Source organism: Caloenas nicobarica, chromosome Z (assembly GCF_036013445.1).
Source record: "Caloenas nicobarica isolate bCalNic1 chromosome Z, bCalNic1.hap1, whole genome shotgun sequence".
NCBI classification, from domain to species: domain Eukaryota; kingdom Metazoa; phylum Chordata; class Aves; order Columbiformes; family Columbidae; genus Caloenas; species Caloenas nicobarica.
Window position 1 is genome coordinate 98,553,901 of NC_088284.1, and position 15,437 is coordinate 98,569,337.

General features: G+C 39.5%; 1 protein-coding gene across 7 annotated transcripts in view; it reads left to right on the forward strand.

Annotated features, from left to right (window-relative positions):
- The window catches only part of ST3GAL3 (ST3 beta-galactoside alpha-2,3-sialyltransferase 3), a 182,167-nt gene that overhangs the window by 36,496 nt on the left and 130,234 nt on the right, over positions 1–15,437 (forward strand). For 4 of the 7 annotated variants that reach the window (XR_010607808.1, XM_065655958.1, XM_065655962.1 and 1 more), the window contains exons 3-5: positions 148–195; positions 2,185–2,319; positions 10,747–10,789. Coding sequence is in view for 6 of the 7 variants with exons in the window: in XM_065655958.1 (XP_065512030.1) it covers positions 148–195; positions 2,185–2,319; positions 10,747–10,789 (226 nt within the window). In the remaining variant the exon portion in view is untranslated. The remainder of the gene's footprint in view (positions 1–147; positions 196–2,184; positions 2,320–10,746; positions 10,790–15,437) is intronic. The other 3 variants (XM_065655961.1, XM_065655959.1, XM_065655963.1) reach the window with 3 other exon arrangements.

Consider the following 15,437-nt stretch of genomic DNA (forward strand, 5'->3'; position numbering starts at 1 on the left):
TTGTTTTTTCTGGCTGGTGAAGAAGTTGTTCTGCTTCCTGGCTAAAGGGTGCATAAGGAGTTATTTAAGCAAAATAACAAGAAAATGTTACAGCAAGAAATGGTGCGAAGAAAAAGGGGAAAATGAACTTGTACTCTTGTGTTACAGATTCAGTGGTTCTTTCCTTTGACTCCGTTGGACATACAATAGGCTCAGGTACAACATTGCCTTCTTCTCTATCTCCCACCTCATGACAAGGCTTCTACTTAACTGGGCATGATGGCCATGTTGGGAGGCAGGTCACTGAGTCACACTTTTGTGGGAATCAACCATCTATCTGAAGTGGGTAAATAGGTCCTTTCCTAAGTGTAGTGGAATTATTAAGGGTCTGAGTGTGACACGAGGATTAGCACGTGGGACTCCTTCCATTACCCCGCAAGGCAGATGACCTGGACGTGTTATATGCATTAGTGATACACAGTTTGTGCTTCTTTTCTCGTGTGAAAGGCATGAAGATGATGTCACCCACCAGCTGAAGAAAAACTGTTCCATGCTTCTAGGAGAGTTTCTCAGCTAAACAAACAGTTGAGTTATTTGGGGAAAGACATCAGGAATGCTTCCAGGAAGGAGAAGGCAAAAGAGTTGTAGCTAAACAAATAGGGCTGGAAACTATTTTTTTTTTTTGGGCGGAGATTGGCCAGTATTATTGAACCCCAGGGCAAATCCTGCCCAATCTAATTTCCTTTGGAACCCGAGCACGACTTTCAATTAAACTGAACCAGAAATCAAAAATTCTTTTGTGTTGGTGGCACTTCGTGAAACCAGTAGCTATCCGTTTGGCTGTGTGTAATACACAAGTTGCAGCCAAGGCACATGTAGTGAGCACAATACTTGATGAAATTCAGTTGACAGTGTATGTATAATGATATAGGAAGTGCAAGGGAAAGGCTAAGAATTAGTCTTATAACTGAAAACCCCTTAACACTTAAAAGATCGGGGTATTTAATGTCTTGCAGAAAAGAAAAAATAATCCCAGTGAAGGTTTTGTATTTTATCTTGCTTACTGGCCTTTCCTCTTAGGTTGACAGGGGGAACGTGCTGCCTTCCAACATAGCACCTGTCTTGGCCTGCACAGTTTGAAAGAGAGCCTGCTGCCCGACACTAACAGCAAAGCTTTGACACAGATTTCTGATTTACTAACTCCCGAGCTAGTGGTAGTAACTTGCTTTGTTTACAGCACCACAAATGCTTCTGCTCTCCCCTGCATCTTGTATCTGGAAATGGATCTCTTGTGGGTGTGTGGTCGGATGTGAGAGTATCTCTAGGGTGCAGAGTGGAGAGATGTTGTTGTGTTTATGGGTGGAAGAGACCCTCTATTAACTCCTTTCTACTAATTAATACCAGTCATAACTGAAGTGCATTGTTGCCTGCCTCCTTATGCATTGAGTGATGGTTTCTTTAATCTGCAAAAGTAGAGGGGAAGTTACATAGGTTTGAGATATGAAATCAGTGAGTAAAATTCCGGGAAATATTATGGTTACAGCCAAGTATGTCTGAATCAGCATACCTACACTGGAGTTCTGCTGGATTGATGTTGGTACAGCTAATACCGGAATTTGTCCTGGAGTGAAGTTTTTACATATTACCTACTACGGATTTTCTTTTCTCAAAACTATTTTGGCTTCTAACTGCTGTGACAACAGCAAACCCTGTGGATAGCTTCCAGTCAGGGTACCTGTGGAGTTAATCTTAAACATTGTGTTATGATACTACCGATAGGGTGGTAAACTTAGTTATGAAAAATGCTGCTCCATGTCTTTTGGAGTTCTGGGAGGGTGGGAGATGAGCTATTGTAGTCCAACAGATTGTCTGGGTCTGTTTTAGAAGCACTAGTCTTGCTTCTGCTTTTGTATTGCAACTCAAGCTTGGATTGGGTAGGAGTAAGACAGTAAAATTTGATCTTGGGTAAACCCTTCCACTGCAACAAGATTAAATTTCTTCATTGAAGAAATATGAAGAAAACCCATATATTTGAGAAGGGAGGCTCAAGAGTGTCCAAGAGACCTGTATGTTTATTGCTTTCATATTTAGTACTTTGCATTCACTGTGCTGCAAATGTTAACTTGCTCTGAACTGCTATGTGTAATAAGATGTCAAGATGTGTGGTATCTATCCAACTGAGGGATAGCTTTCCTTGTTGAACAGGGAGGAGAGAGAGAAAAACTGTGGCTATTGTGCTTCCGCTGTCCATCCCATCTCACCTTGCTGCAGACCCAGGAAAAGACAGAGCCCAGAAAGAACCCACAGAAACAATGGCAGCTCCAGGCCCAGCCATTCCTAGTAGGTGATCTTTCAGGTTGGGGTAAGAAGGGACTGAAGTTACATACTTTGAAACATAAAATATGTATACCTTCTTTTTTTATTAGTCACAATTAAGCAACTGTGAATAATAGTCTCCCTGTTAAGGTTTCGTGCTGCTTAAAACTAGTACTCATTGACTTATATTTGCATATTAAACAGCTTCTTATAAGTGCTCTTTTGAAATTGTTAATCGTGCTATGTGAAGGGCAATGTCTTGTTGCAGCTCTTGTATTTTATTTGAATTGACTGTTTGTCCTTATCTTAGTTTTTCCCTTAACTCTTGGTCCAATATGCAAATCTCAGGTTTCAGGGGGGCTGGAAATCTGTCCTTCTGTATCTCAGATTAATGACACTGTATAGGTTATTCTGAATAAACTTTCTGAACTGTGTGTTCAGAAGGTCATTGGGCTATGGAGCCTCAGAGTACTGCTTCATGGGAGATTATTAGCCTAGAGGACTTGAGAATCAAATATGCTTGGAGTGAGACTGAACTGTCTGAGGTTCACGCTGTGGTCTGGCCATCACAAGTCCACATGTTTTTGTGATTCTCTTCACAACTGCCCCTTCCCTTGAAAGACAAGGTTTAAGCAGCAAAGATAAATGTTTGATGTCTAGGCCAATGTTTCAGCTGAAACCATTTCAGAAAGGAGAGTGTCAAGCTCAGAACTTGGCAAACATTGAGCTGGACACAGGGTATTTGAAGAGAACTAGATTTAACTCGCTTGCCATACACAGCTAGTAGTCCTTTTTTTTTTTTCCTTCCCCCTCTAGTTGTTTTGTTTGACTTTGTTGCTAGCAAATCAAACATTGGACCTTGAAAGTCAGATTTATACCCCTGCTATTTTTGTTCAAGACTTTTTCTACCTCCTGTGTCTGAGAGAAAGCAAGTTAAATTTTTCTTCTCTAAGCCTCATTAGGATAGGAGTGCATTGAATGTGCAACTTTCCCATCTGCTAATGTGTTTGCTAGAAGTATTGAGGTTCTAAATACCTTATGGCTGTAGGCTTGCACTGTTGTTGGACGTGTCTGGTTGCAGTACTGGCCACTGGTTGTGTAGCAGTTGTTCTCGTTGCAGGCTTAAAATGCAAGAATTCTAACATCTCAAACAACCAAGTGTTATCTAGGTTTTGCTCAAATTGTTGGAATATTTTAAATTTGTTGTTGTTGTTGCTTTTTTCTTTTCAATTTAACTCTTAGTCTTTATCAAAAGTTTGGCTTGACTTATGCAAAGAAAATGGAGCTTTTAAAATTTGGTTTAGAGTAGCGTATCTGCTGCAGCTCGTGCTTGTGAAAGCTCACGTGCAAGACCATGCTTCCAGATGCTGAGTTCATGATGGTAGTGGGGTAGTCATCTGAGAGTTTAAATCCATGCTTATTTAGGAGCTTACTGTTAGCAATTCCTTATGCTGAAGTCCTTAACCATCTTGCAAGAAGCTTTGAGAACTGTGTGTTTCCTTCCGCTGCTGAAGATGCTCACATCACTGTTTGTGAATGAGGAGGACCCTGTGTCTGTCCTAACTACAACTCCAGAGTGAATTTGGTGGCTACTTTCCTATGTTTTGGATGGAGAGTGGTATGGATAGAGGTCATGTATAGGAATGCAACTGAAATCATCAGGTATCAAATTGGTAGAAAAGTGACAGATTCTTAGTGTGAGAGAAAAACATTGGTGACTTGCAGAAGATCTCTGGCTGTTCTTTGGCTTTCTTGATGAGAATCTGGTAGTATAGGTGGCAACAATCACAAACTCTGGTCTTTTCCAGATTCATAGGTTACTGGTAATTAATTCAGATATTAGATTAATGAATAGGATTTGTGAGGCTCTGGGAGGTGTTCTTGGTTTGAGGGAAACAATTTTAATTTATGTGCAGAGCTGATGTAGTTCTAATGTGTTGGATTTTTATGTTGTTGGATTTTTTCCCCCCAAATTGCATTTCTGACTGTCTGTTTTAACACTACGTGGTAGTGATGAGAAAGGAGATGTGGACTTACTGTGCTGCATTTTTCTGCTTTCCTGTAAAGTAGAAAATAAATGTGAAAGATGTTATTTTTTTTCTGCTGGTTTTAGCGGTTTCATTCTGCAAAAATGCTTCTCTCTTTTCATTTTTGATTAATGAAGTTCTACTTCATTCTTTATTTCTTTGAGCTGTAGACTGTGGGAGCTGCTTGGATCTTTGCCAATGACTGCCGTGTATTGGTTGCATAGTCTTTATGTGACTTTGCCAGCATGTTCAGTATCATCATCTGTTTTCTTATTAACACTCTATTCCTCCAATTGAAAATACAGCTGTGAATGGGTTGAGGTGCAAATGCCAAGGAGTGGCTTAAAGAATACCTCAAAATAAAATAATTTTAATGGGATTTTTGCCTATCATGTGACATCTCTCTGCATGTAAGTCGCTAAAAGCCAGTATAGGTTACTGTCTTGTTAATATTGTTCTTGACTTTTATTAGCAAATACGATACAATTTTTAAAATAAAGACTACGTTGGAAGATTCAATAGGGCAACATTAACTCCATTAGCCAAGTGGTAGTAAATGAAACAACTGTTTATTTAGCAAAGGTTGCAGTCTGGCTTTAAACAGATGACTCCCTGGGAAAAGAAAAAGGGCATATGCAGTTCATAGGACATTTTTCATCTTCCTATTGGAGTCTTTCATAAATACAGTTTAAAGCAGTTTGTTGCTTTTCTACCTTTATAGGTTGCTATAGTTTTATTAGGAAAAAAAATGTAAAGAGTTCTATGGTCTATGTTAAGATAACCAGAGCCTTTCAAAATGTAATATGCTGGAATGACCTCTTTTTTGTTTTACTGTACCTATTTTGGAGGTACGACAAGCAGGCAAAAGAGCTTCCTGATGGGTGACCCACCCAGCACTATCAGCAAGTGATTGCTTATTTGTTCTTTCTGTGCCTGGGGGATGAATAATGTAGCTGCAGCGTCTAAGAAGGAGACCCCTCTGTGCATTGCTTTCCTCAGGCTGTAAAGCTGGGCCAGATGTCTTGGGGGGCCCCAAATCAGGAATTGCAGGGAGGAAAAAAAAACACCTTGAAGGTACGGAGCTGGAAATTACTTCCTTTTGCTCCTAAATCTGAAACAATAAGTAGGATCCTCATGATTTTAGGTGTCACCAGGGCACGCAGGAGTTTGTGGCTGGAGGCAGATTTCCCCCTTCCCTGCTTTGAACTCACAAGTTTGTATTTCAGTTGTCCTGACAGTGCTTGGTGTATCTTTTTCCACTAAATACGGCTGTTTTCATCAGGTGCAGTGTCTGGAAAATGAGCATTGAGCTTGGTGCAACAGGATTGATGCCTTTACATCAGTTTGCACAGTCTAGGAACATTTTTGATAGAAGTTTGATAGTTTGATAGAAGATTACAAGTTTTGCTGCCAGTGTTGAGAGTTGCTCTGTGGTTCTCCTTTTTTTTTTTTTTTTTCCTCTGCTTAGAATATCATCCAATTTAAACCATTTTGGCTGAAATATTCTAGGGGGAAGGGAAGGAGGACCATATTTCAAGTTTATGATGTTTTCTTAAAAATTTAAGTTATTCGGTCTTTTCTGAAAAAAACCTACCTCACAAGAAAACATTGTACCTGCAGTTACCAAAATGTTCTCTGTACTTCTTGCTTTGTTTCTCATCCTCTAGACCAGGCACTCCAGGTAGAAGGAGTAGTATTATCAAGGAAGTTTGCTCCCCAGAAAAAAAAAGTAAGCCTAAACGACGCTACATTAGAAGCTATTGAAGAATCATTTTTTTTACACATCGTTGAAGTGTCGAATGGGCAGATAGTTCTATGCAGATGTAGGCTGGTGAGGCTTCTAGCACTGGGCTACAAGGGTTAAGCAGTTATCGCTACAAACGTCAGCTCTACTCCTTCTGTGTATTTTTACGGAACAAGGAAAGGCACTAAAGACTGATCTTGCCAGTACACTCAGTGTTCTCCCTGGTGTTACCTGCATAACCTGGTGAAAAAGGCTGTTAAACTTGTATGCAAGAGAGTAAAAGGGGATGAGCAAGAAACTGGATCATACAGTTTAGGAGATGGGCATGTGGTCTGTGCAGGGACAGAACTATGGAGCATAGGTGGTCTCAGCTCTACCCCTTCTGAACTTGACTTTACAGTCTTACTATTTTTTTGCAGTTATTTAAATAGCCTCAGAAAAGAATGCTTTCATCAGTGAGTTTCATCAGTGAGTTTCATCACTGAAGAGGTTAAAGTTGAAAATCCTAATGAAAGGATGCAACATGAAGCCCTGGTTTGTCCATTGCTTTCATTGTTGCTCAATAATCCTGAGCAGTATTTTTGTAACCTTGGAAGAAAACCTTTCTTTTGTCCTTTTCAGTTGATCCATTACATATGACTTTTTTCATTAGTTCTTTCTTGTCTCTTGAGTTCTAGCAGAATTGCTTTACATCAGCTGTACTTTTGTAACTATCCATATGTGTTTTCTTAGCCTATGGTGAATGTGAGTTGTTTGACCTTTTTCATTGCAGGATAAGTCATTTTACATGGCCTTTGCCAGAGATGTGGAACCTGCATGTGGAGAGTGACCAACGCTTAGCTCAGTTGCAGACTCAGTTCGTAGAGACCAAACTGCACTGGCCAAGGTGAAATGTGTCAGGGCTGCCCTTGACAGGACTTCTGTGTCTACCGATTTCTTTGACAAACACAAACATTTTGAATAAAATAGCTGAAATTGAATGCTCTGCTTTTCCTTGTGTACTTGCAATTACTAGTTCAACACCAAACTAGAGCTGCATATAGCCTGTCTTTTTTTAAAAGTTTAAATTAATTTTCTGTTTCTGTGGGCAAAGTTATTTGTACTGTGCTTCTAAGTAGCTAAACACTAAAGGAATATTACTCATCTCATCAGTTAAATCATTTATGAGTAGTTTGGAAGGATAAAACCAGTGAGCCAAGTTAATTCCTGGATTGTTATTTCTGATTAGTAGCATAAGGGGAAGATTTTACACATTTGCTTGTATATAGCTATATTGGCTACAGATGCAAAATGCAATTTGAAAACGTGATAGATTTTGTACAGTGTGCTTTATGGCTTTTTGGGTGGTCTGTATGGAGTTTAGAGACATTAGACAATGCATTTCTTGCTTGCTGCCTGGTTGATGAATTTCTATTGGATACTTGGGAGAAATTTCCATGCTAATGCCAGCATTTAATTTGGCACGGGATTTGCATCGTTTATAGAAATTGCTATGCTTGGCTGTACTTCTGTTCATGTAATCCTAAATACGTGCTTTATTATGAAATCGTTGTCAGTTATTAGATTCTTATTCAATTCCAGTCTTCCTGGAAAAGTAGAAATGTGTTTTACGTCTGACCTAAGAAGACCTCTTGCTCTTATGGGGCATGATGAAACTTTTTTTCCCATGTTCATTCATTTCTGTGCTTCTGTACACTGCTGTACCACACTGTCAGCTGAGATCTGTAGCTTCCTAGCACAAGTGAGTGTGTGGTCCTTAGATTGCCTTGCTCTCTTTTAATACTGTTGCTTTTATCCCTTGTGAGCTTTTCGGTCTCTTGCGGACTGAGAACATAAAGCCTTGTTCAGATTCTTCCATGATGTTCTTCTAGTGGATGCAAAGTAAGCTCTTTATCACCTTTATTCATGTTGAGCTTACTGAAAAATAACCTATCCCACACAGCCATATAAATACCTTGTCTGGAGACTGATGGGTCAGTCATGGCCTGAGCTGGGTCGCACCTGACAATCTGGTTAGATCTGACACGATTTCTCCAGAACCACACCCATAGTTTGCTCTGCATTGTGCTTCCATGCAGAGACCCCCTTATGGGGGGTCATCATGATGATGTTGGCAGGCACCAGCATCAAACCACAGGTCACACAGCCAGCAGGTCCAGGCTAGTTCTTGGTGGAAATGCTGGAGTATTTCTGCCTTGTTCTCTACCTATTTTGTTCCATTTTCTGTAATATTCCAGCACTTCTTTATCACACTGCATGACAAAGAGGAGAAGGTGTATTAGCTGGTTAATTTGGTGAGTGAGGGTTTAAGGAGGTGAAGCAACCTGTAGGTCAGGGCTCAGAGAGCTCACACATGTGCCAAGGCAGGCTCTTGCAGCCAGTGTTGTCAAGGGAGGGAAGGGTAGGAGTGGGATTGCCCCTTTCTCTCACAGTGAGCTGTGTGATCAGCTCAGTCCATCTCCTCTAATCATCACACCCTGACTATGCTGTATTCTAGATCCAGTTTTGCTTGTCTTAATTTCCAAGCCAGTAGTAATGCTGTGACTTCCAGAAATCCCAGTAAGTGTGAGATGGCCCATGGCTTGTTTCGCCAGCCAGCGAGAGGAAGGAGCGTAGATGCTTCTGGTTTGATGTTACAGCTTGAAAGGATCATTTACATCCTACTGAAAATCAAGAACACACCTGTGCTTCTAGTTTGAAACCAGAAATGTTATTTTGTTTTGTTATACTTCTTACGTTTTTTGGAAAAGTGCCTGTTGCAAGATAGTTGACATAAATAATTTTACAGGATTACTTTATACCTCTTGTTAGTAATCATCAGTGAACATCAAAAGTCACCACCTAAACCTAGGGAAGGTTATATGCATGTGACAAAGAGAAGGTAAATCTTATGAAACATTGCAATGGAGGTATGACATCTGTTGTGTACTTATCGTTTAGTATAGGTGTGTTTTCTGGTGCTTTGGTTGCAAAGCTCATAAAGTACTGAGTTAGCAGAAATCCCAGGATGTTGTTGTAGTTATGAGGTGATGTATCTCTTATTGCATTTCCTCTTGTATTTCCTGTTGGGAAGGAAGGGAATGTTAGCTCAAATGGGTTACGGTTAATGACAGGTTGGTCAGTGGGTGTAGATGTTTAAAAAATCCCCACCCAAACTCGGTTGCTGTTTGCTCAGTATGGATGTTTGTTTTGGGAAGGGGAAGGGTTAATAAAAATCGAAGGCTTTTTTGCTTTCCCCCCCACCCCGAATGGGTACCTTCCTGTGCATGATCCTCCATGCAAAGGAGGTAAGGTTGGACAGGAAATAATTACTTGTAGGAGGAATAAACTGGGAGGAAGTTATGAGGAGAGCAGCACATGGGGGAAAACACAACCGTCAGTATGTGGAAGGTGGAGGAGAGATGCACAGGTGCGTTTCTGACATTAAGTACAACAGGGATGGTGGGTGGCACGTGGGTGCTGGCAGAGAACAGATAGTATGTGCCAATATCAAGCACACTCATGTTCTGCAACTTCTCTTACCTAAGTTATTTCAAACATAATTCTTCCTTTGGCTCAGGAATGAAATCTTGATGGGATTGAAATCAATGGCACAGTTTACACTGACCTCTCTGGTGCAATTGCTTTGCCTTAGGTACATCTTTTTAGACTTTCCTGTCCCGCCAGTAAGTGGTAGCATGAAAAGCTTGTGCTTTTGTTAGGTACACGACTGCAGCAGGGATTCTCATGGTGTTTCATAAGGAAAGCAAACTTCTCTATTTCCACTGAGCTCTTTCTAAAAGGCTATGAGAATTTTTCTTCTTGTTTCTTTTAGTACATCCTAATCATTAAGCTCTGGAAGGATTATCTTTTACTTCTCTGTTTGTATTTTTTTAATTGTATGGTTGTGAAACCCAGTGGTTTGTGGTGTGAGGAGGGCCCTGAGCTTAACCCAACACAAGAAGGACACTACACCTTTTAGTTTTTCTTGTGTATCTCATGAATTCTAATAGTTTTATTTTGTTATCAAGTTTTTGAGTTACAAGATCATAATGTATTCAAGGTGCTGAGTGCAAAGCTTTGTACAGGAGTTAGAGATGCTCTAAGTGATCACTTTATTTCTGTAACTGTTCTCTATTTGTGGCATAAACTGTGACTTTGGGGTTCCTATTGAACGACATCACCGGAACTTGAAGTATTTTTGCCACTGTGAGTGACTTTCTCTTGACAAAGGGCTGCCTGATTACGAAGTCGTGGGTTGAAATAGACAAGAAATCAAGAAAAAATTCAAAACTCTACCCCATCAGAACCTAGGAGGAGTGTTTGTCCTACAATTTACTGTCAAAATTATTTCCACTGCAAGCAGGAAAGCTTTATATATCACTGCATGCCTGGTTTCAGTAGTGCTTTGTTTTTATGACTACAGATATCTTGCTTAATTCTAGTGATTTCTAAATTAATGATTACCAACACATGCTCTTGCTTTAGTATTTCTGGAGATTCAGAAATGTTAATTTGGAAAAATCTTGAAGTAACAGTAGTCTGTGATAACAGCTTCTAGCAACTGGAAAATATCATACAGCTATTTTCAGTTAGAAATAATTATTGCCCTTCCATAAGGACCTGTTGCATTTTGGTGCCTTTTGCAGAGGAGACACTTGCAGTTTTTATGATATTGTGTCCCTTGCTTTTGTTTTCCAGAATATGACAAACTGGGCTTTCTCCTGAACCTGGACTCAAAATTGTAAGTAGAACAGTAGGACTCTTCTTTGTTTCTGTAGTTACAGATTTCTGTTGTAAGCAAATTTATGTCACTTGGGCAGGTGGCTGACTGGACTTACACACTTCTACCTGGGACAGCCAAGTCCTGCAGCAACCTGGCAATTACAACTTCTTAGAGTAGGCTTGCTGGCTGGCTTGGATTGTGATTCACTGTCATTAATTCCTTAATGACTGATCAAGAGGCTATAAATGTCCACCTGAAGCCATGACTGTCAGTCTGCTCTAGATATCCTACTGTTAATCTTCCAAATGAGGAAAAATGTATTAAACTTTTGAAAGCAGGAAGAATGTCGATCTGCAATTTACTGGGATGCTTAGAAGTTTGTTTCCTTTCCACTTGTTTCTTAAAAATGGATACTACTGGTTTTGTTTGTAAACTGGAGTGGGAAGAAGCTCAACACAAGGTGGTGACCACTTGCTACGCAGAACAACAACAAAGTGCTGAAGGATGATGCTCATCATGCCTTTTGCCGTGCATCAGTCAAATTGAGACTGAACTTCTTAACACTAGGGGTCACTAGCGACTCTGTTTCTGAGGTCAAAAGCCTTGTGGAAATTTTGGTATTGGGAGCAAAAAGACTACAAAAAACTTTCTGCCTCTACTTAAAAAGGCACTGAAGAAATCTAGTGGCTTTGAGTGACTTGAGGATGCATCCCCTTTACAACCTGTCATGTTAATATAAAAAACATTTTAAAATGTTTAGAAAGTTTCATTGTACTTACAATGTGTAACATTAAAGTTTTGAGTTCAGTCTTGCTGAGCAGCTTGGAAGCTTCCATAATGAAATAGAAGCCTCATAAGTGTGTTGGGAACTGCCGTGCAAAAAATGAGAAAGTTTCTAGGTAGGAGCTTAATTTACAGAAGAACCTGGGTACATAAACTCAACTATGGTAATTTATCATAGAATAGTTCGGGTTGGAAGGGACCTCCATTAGGTCATCTGGTCCAACCCTCTGCAATGAGCAGGGACATCTTCAACCAGATCAGGTTGCTGAGAGCCCCATCCAGCCTGGCCTTGAATGTTTCCAGGGATGGGGCATCTAACACCTCTCTGGGCAACCTAGGCCAGTGTTTTACAACCCTCATTGTAAAAAATTTCTTCCTCATGTCTAGCTTGAATCTCCCCTATTTTAGTTTTAAACCTTGTCCTATTGCAACAGACCCTGCTAAAAAGTCTTTCCCCATCTTTCTTATAGGCCCCTTTTAAGTTCTGTATTTGGATATACCCTTACAGCACCGTGGGATTAGGTGATACATTCTTTTCAATTTATACATGCAGAAGTCAAAACAAAGAGATTAGTCCTAAATTGTGAAGAGTGTAAGTAAACTTCGAACATCTTGGCATTGGTAAGGGAAAAATAAATGGGTTTTAAGTAGTCTGATTTTTTTTTTTTTTTTTTTTTTTTTGTAACGTCTGATCTATTGAACATGCCTATTGACTGTCCGCACACTGTTGACATAACAGCTTTGGATACCAGCCTCTGCAGTACCCAAACCACTGCTCTTCCTATTCCTCCTTCTGTGTTTTCTGTCCTTTTCGTTGTTGCTTTTAGCAAGTCCGATTGAGTCTTCCTTCCTCTCAAGCCTTTGTTACTTGCTTTTTTTTCTCTTCTTTGCTGACTTATGTCCTTCAATTACAGCTCTCTGAGACATGGCCTGTTCCTTCTTATACTTGAGTATGAGGCCAAGTGAAGCTTTTACCTGCTGGAGGGCTTCCAAAACCTAAAATTTTCTATTAAAACCTCTCCATTATAAAAATTCTCCATTATTTTTCATTAGAGAAAGATTTTGTTGACAACTTTTAAAAAATCTATTTATATAGCACCCTAAATGTGCATGTTTGCTTTCAAAGTAGATCAGCCATAAAGTTAGCTTCTGGAAAGGCTTGTAATAAAATCAGCATGATTAAGATACATACTATGGGGATAGGTTAAGGTGCAGGGAAAGCAAGTACTATACATAGGAGAAAGCATATTTTTTTTTAACTATAATTGTCGTTTGTTTGGTTTAGGTTGGGGTTTTTTGTTTGTTTCTGTTTGGTTTTGTTGCTTGTGTTTGTTTCTTCTGTGGAAGTAAAGCTGACCCTGAGGACGGGCCTGATGACCTGCAGAGTTTCTTCCAGCCTGAATTATTTTGATGATTTTTTTTTCCAATAGCGAGGGAGCCAGAGAAAAGCTGAAAATACCGTAAAACATACTAAATACATTTTGAAGGAAAAATGGGTGACAGCCTAGAGGAATCTGCTGCTGTTCTACAAGTTCACCATGTGTGGTCAGAGCACCAAATATGTTTTTTGAAGTACAGACTGTGAATTCAGTGGAACTTGGTGGTTAAAAATGCTTTATGTGACTCTTAATCAAGATGATACTGTTGTAGAAGCACTTTCTAGTTTAAAAAAAAGAAAAACTTGCTCAGAGTTGAAAGGGGTAATATGTTCTGCAGTGATGACTTTATTGGCAGAAATAATTTAATTATGTCTGTTTCTGTGATAGAATCATTCTGGTGGAATTTTGCCACAGATCCCAACTTTATAGGGTTCGCTTAATTGGCGGCATATGAGAGTCGTGTGACTTGAAGCACTTGTGGCAACAATTAGTTTTCTCTCTTTTTTCTTTAATCTTTCATTTGTTCAAAATATGTTCTTGCTTGTGTTAGTTGATATAATTTAAACTAATGATCTGGTGGACTAACACTTTCTACAAAGGTAGATCTGCAATAAAACTTAAATGCCCTGAGTTGCATTTTGAATGAAATTATACAAAGGAAAGTGCTTAACATGAATAAATAGTGATGTGTCCATTTGCCTTTGCATCTTTAGTTTTTTAATTTGTTACCGTTTTAGTGCCCTCTATCCTGTAGATGTCCAGGGCGTGTTATTCAGATATAATACATTCTGTTGTGGTTACAGCGATGTAATGATTGTGTTCACTCATTCTCTCTGAGTTCATGGAAATGGGAAGGAGACCAGATTTGTTCGCTTTGGAAAGAAAATCTGTCAGAAGTACTTTCTGTGTTTTCTGTGGGAAACGTATGTCTGATGTGTGCCTTGCTATATGTTTAGGGAGGCTGGTATGGCCAGGAATCTCACCTGGAAGGGGATGGCCAGTTTTAAAGATACTGTACAGGTGCTTCATGGAAGTGCCAGGTTCTGACCAGATGTCTTGTTGGCACTGCTCTTATCAGAAAGGAGAATAGCAAGAAGGAAGATTCTTCCTTTCTGCTGCTTATGCTTAGGTTAACTCTTCTTTGGAAAGTCTTTTAGCTTTTTAAAAAGCAGGATGGTATCCAGGTAGGATTTGTTATCAAAATACAGGGTGAATGGAAAACTGAGGGCATCTATAGGCAACATAGCTTATGAATGAGTTGTTTCCGTAGTCAAAATGAGACCTAAGGCTCCTCAACACCAGATTAGGGAAAGAGGAGTTTTAGTTATGCTTGTACCAACCATAACATCATGACCAAAACTAGAATATTAAAACAAAATATGCCCAAAGTACAGAAACAGGCCAGTTGCATCGGTTTCTCACAGATAAAGAGGTTTCCCAAGCAGCAGAGCCACATACCATTTTTAAACCTTTAAGAATAAAATCCAACATTGACTGGTTGTGTAGAGAAAAGTAGTTATACAAAAGATACGATACAGTTCACAGATCTTAATTCTCAGAGGAACCAATAGTTCCTGAACAATTTAAGCCTGTCAATCACATTACTGACTCAGCCAGTGGATTACTAGGTGCCACCAGATGCCAAGATTTACTGTCGCTTTCTAACATCTGTACTTGGCAAAGGATTACATGTTTTTATTATTATTAAATATTTATATTGTAGTAGTTCTTTGAGGCTGACCAGGTCCAAGAAACAATAGCCTCATTCACTACAAATTCTAAATAATTCTCTGAGCAGAATCTGTATTTGCATTGAATTAAATGAGATTTCTGCAGGAGGATCAGCGTATGATCATGTAGTTAATTATAGATGGTATCTTGACACACATTTAGTGGGCCCAGCTGAAGGTTGTGTCATCATTCTTTATTCTGTCACTTACTACTCTGTGAATGCTTGGTTTAGTCACCTTAATGATTGCTTTGAGTTTGCCTTGGCATGTTACAAGTGTAGATTCACTTGTCTCGTGGGTGTGAAGAGCTCCTTTTTGTAATAATCTGTGTGATTTGGGGGCTCTTCCCTTGTGTTGGTTGTCCTTGTGCTTCCATATCAGCTTTCCTTACTCTGCCAGCACGCTATTTGCTTGGAGCTAGGGATGGCTACTCCTGTCCTCATTTCAAACGCATCCTTCAAAACAGTTTTCAAAGGTACTTTAACAGTTAGTTTGACAATTTAATGCTTCTAAACAACAGCCAGAAAAAAGCCTCCCTTGGGTGACAGTGGATCTTTTCACCTGCTGCCACAGTCAGCTCAGAATCTTGGATGTTAAAGTGTCAGCTGATGAAGGATGGAGGAAACATCCCAGGGTTTGACTTTGATTCACTCCCTCATAAAGTTTTGAAAAAGTTAGAAGATATGTGTGAGCTTACTGGAATAATTCTTAAACAAAAAAGATAGTGGGTAGAAAGCAATTTTTTTTAAAAAGGTAGAAATAGGCAAAAGATTT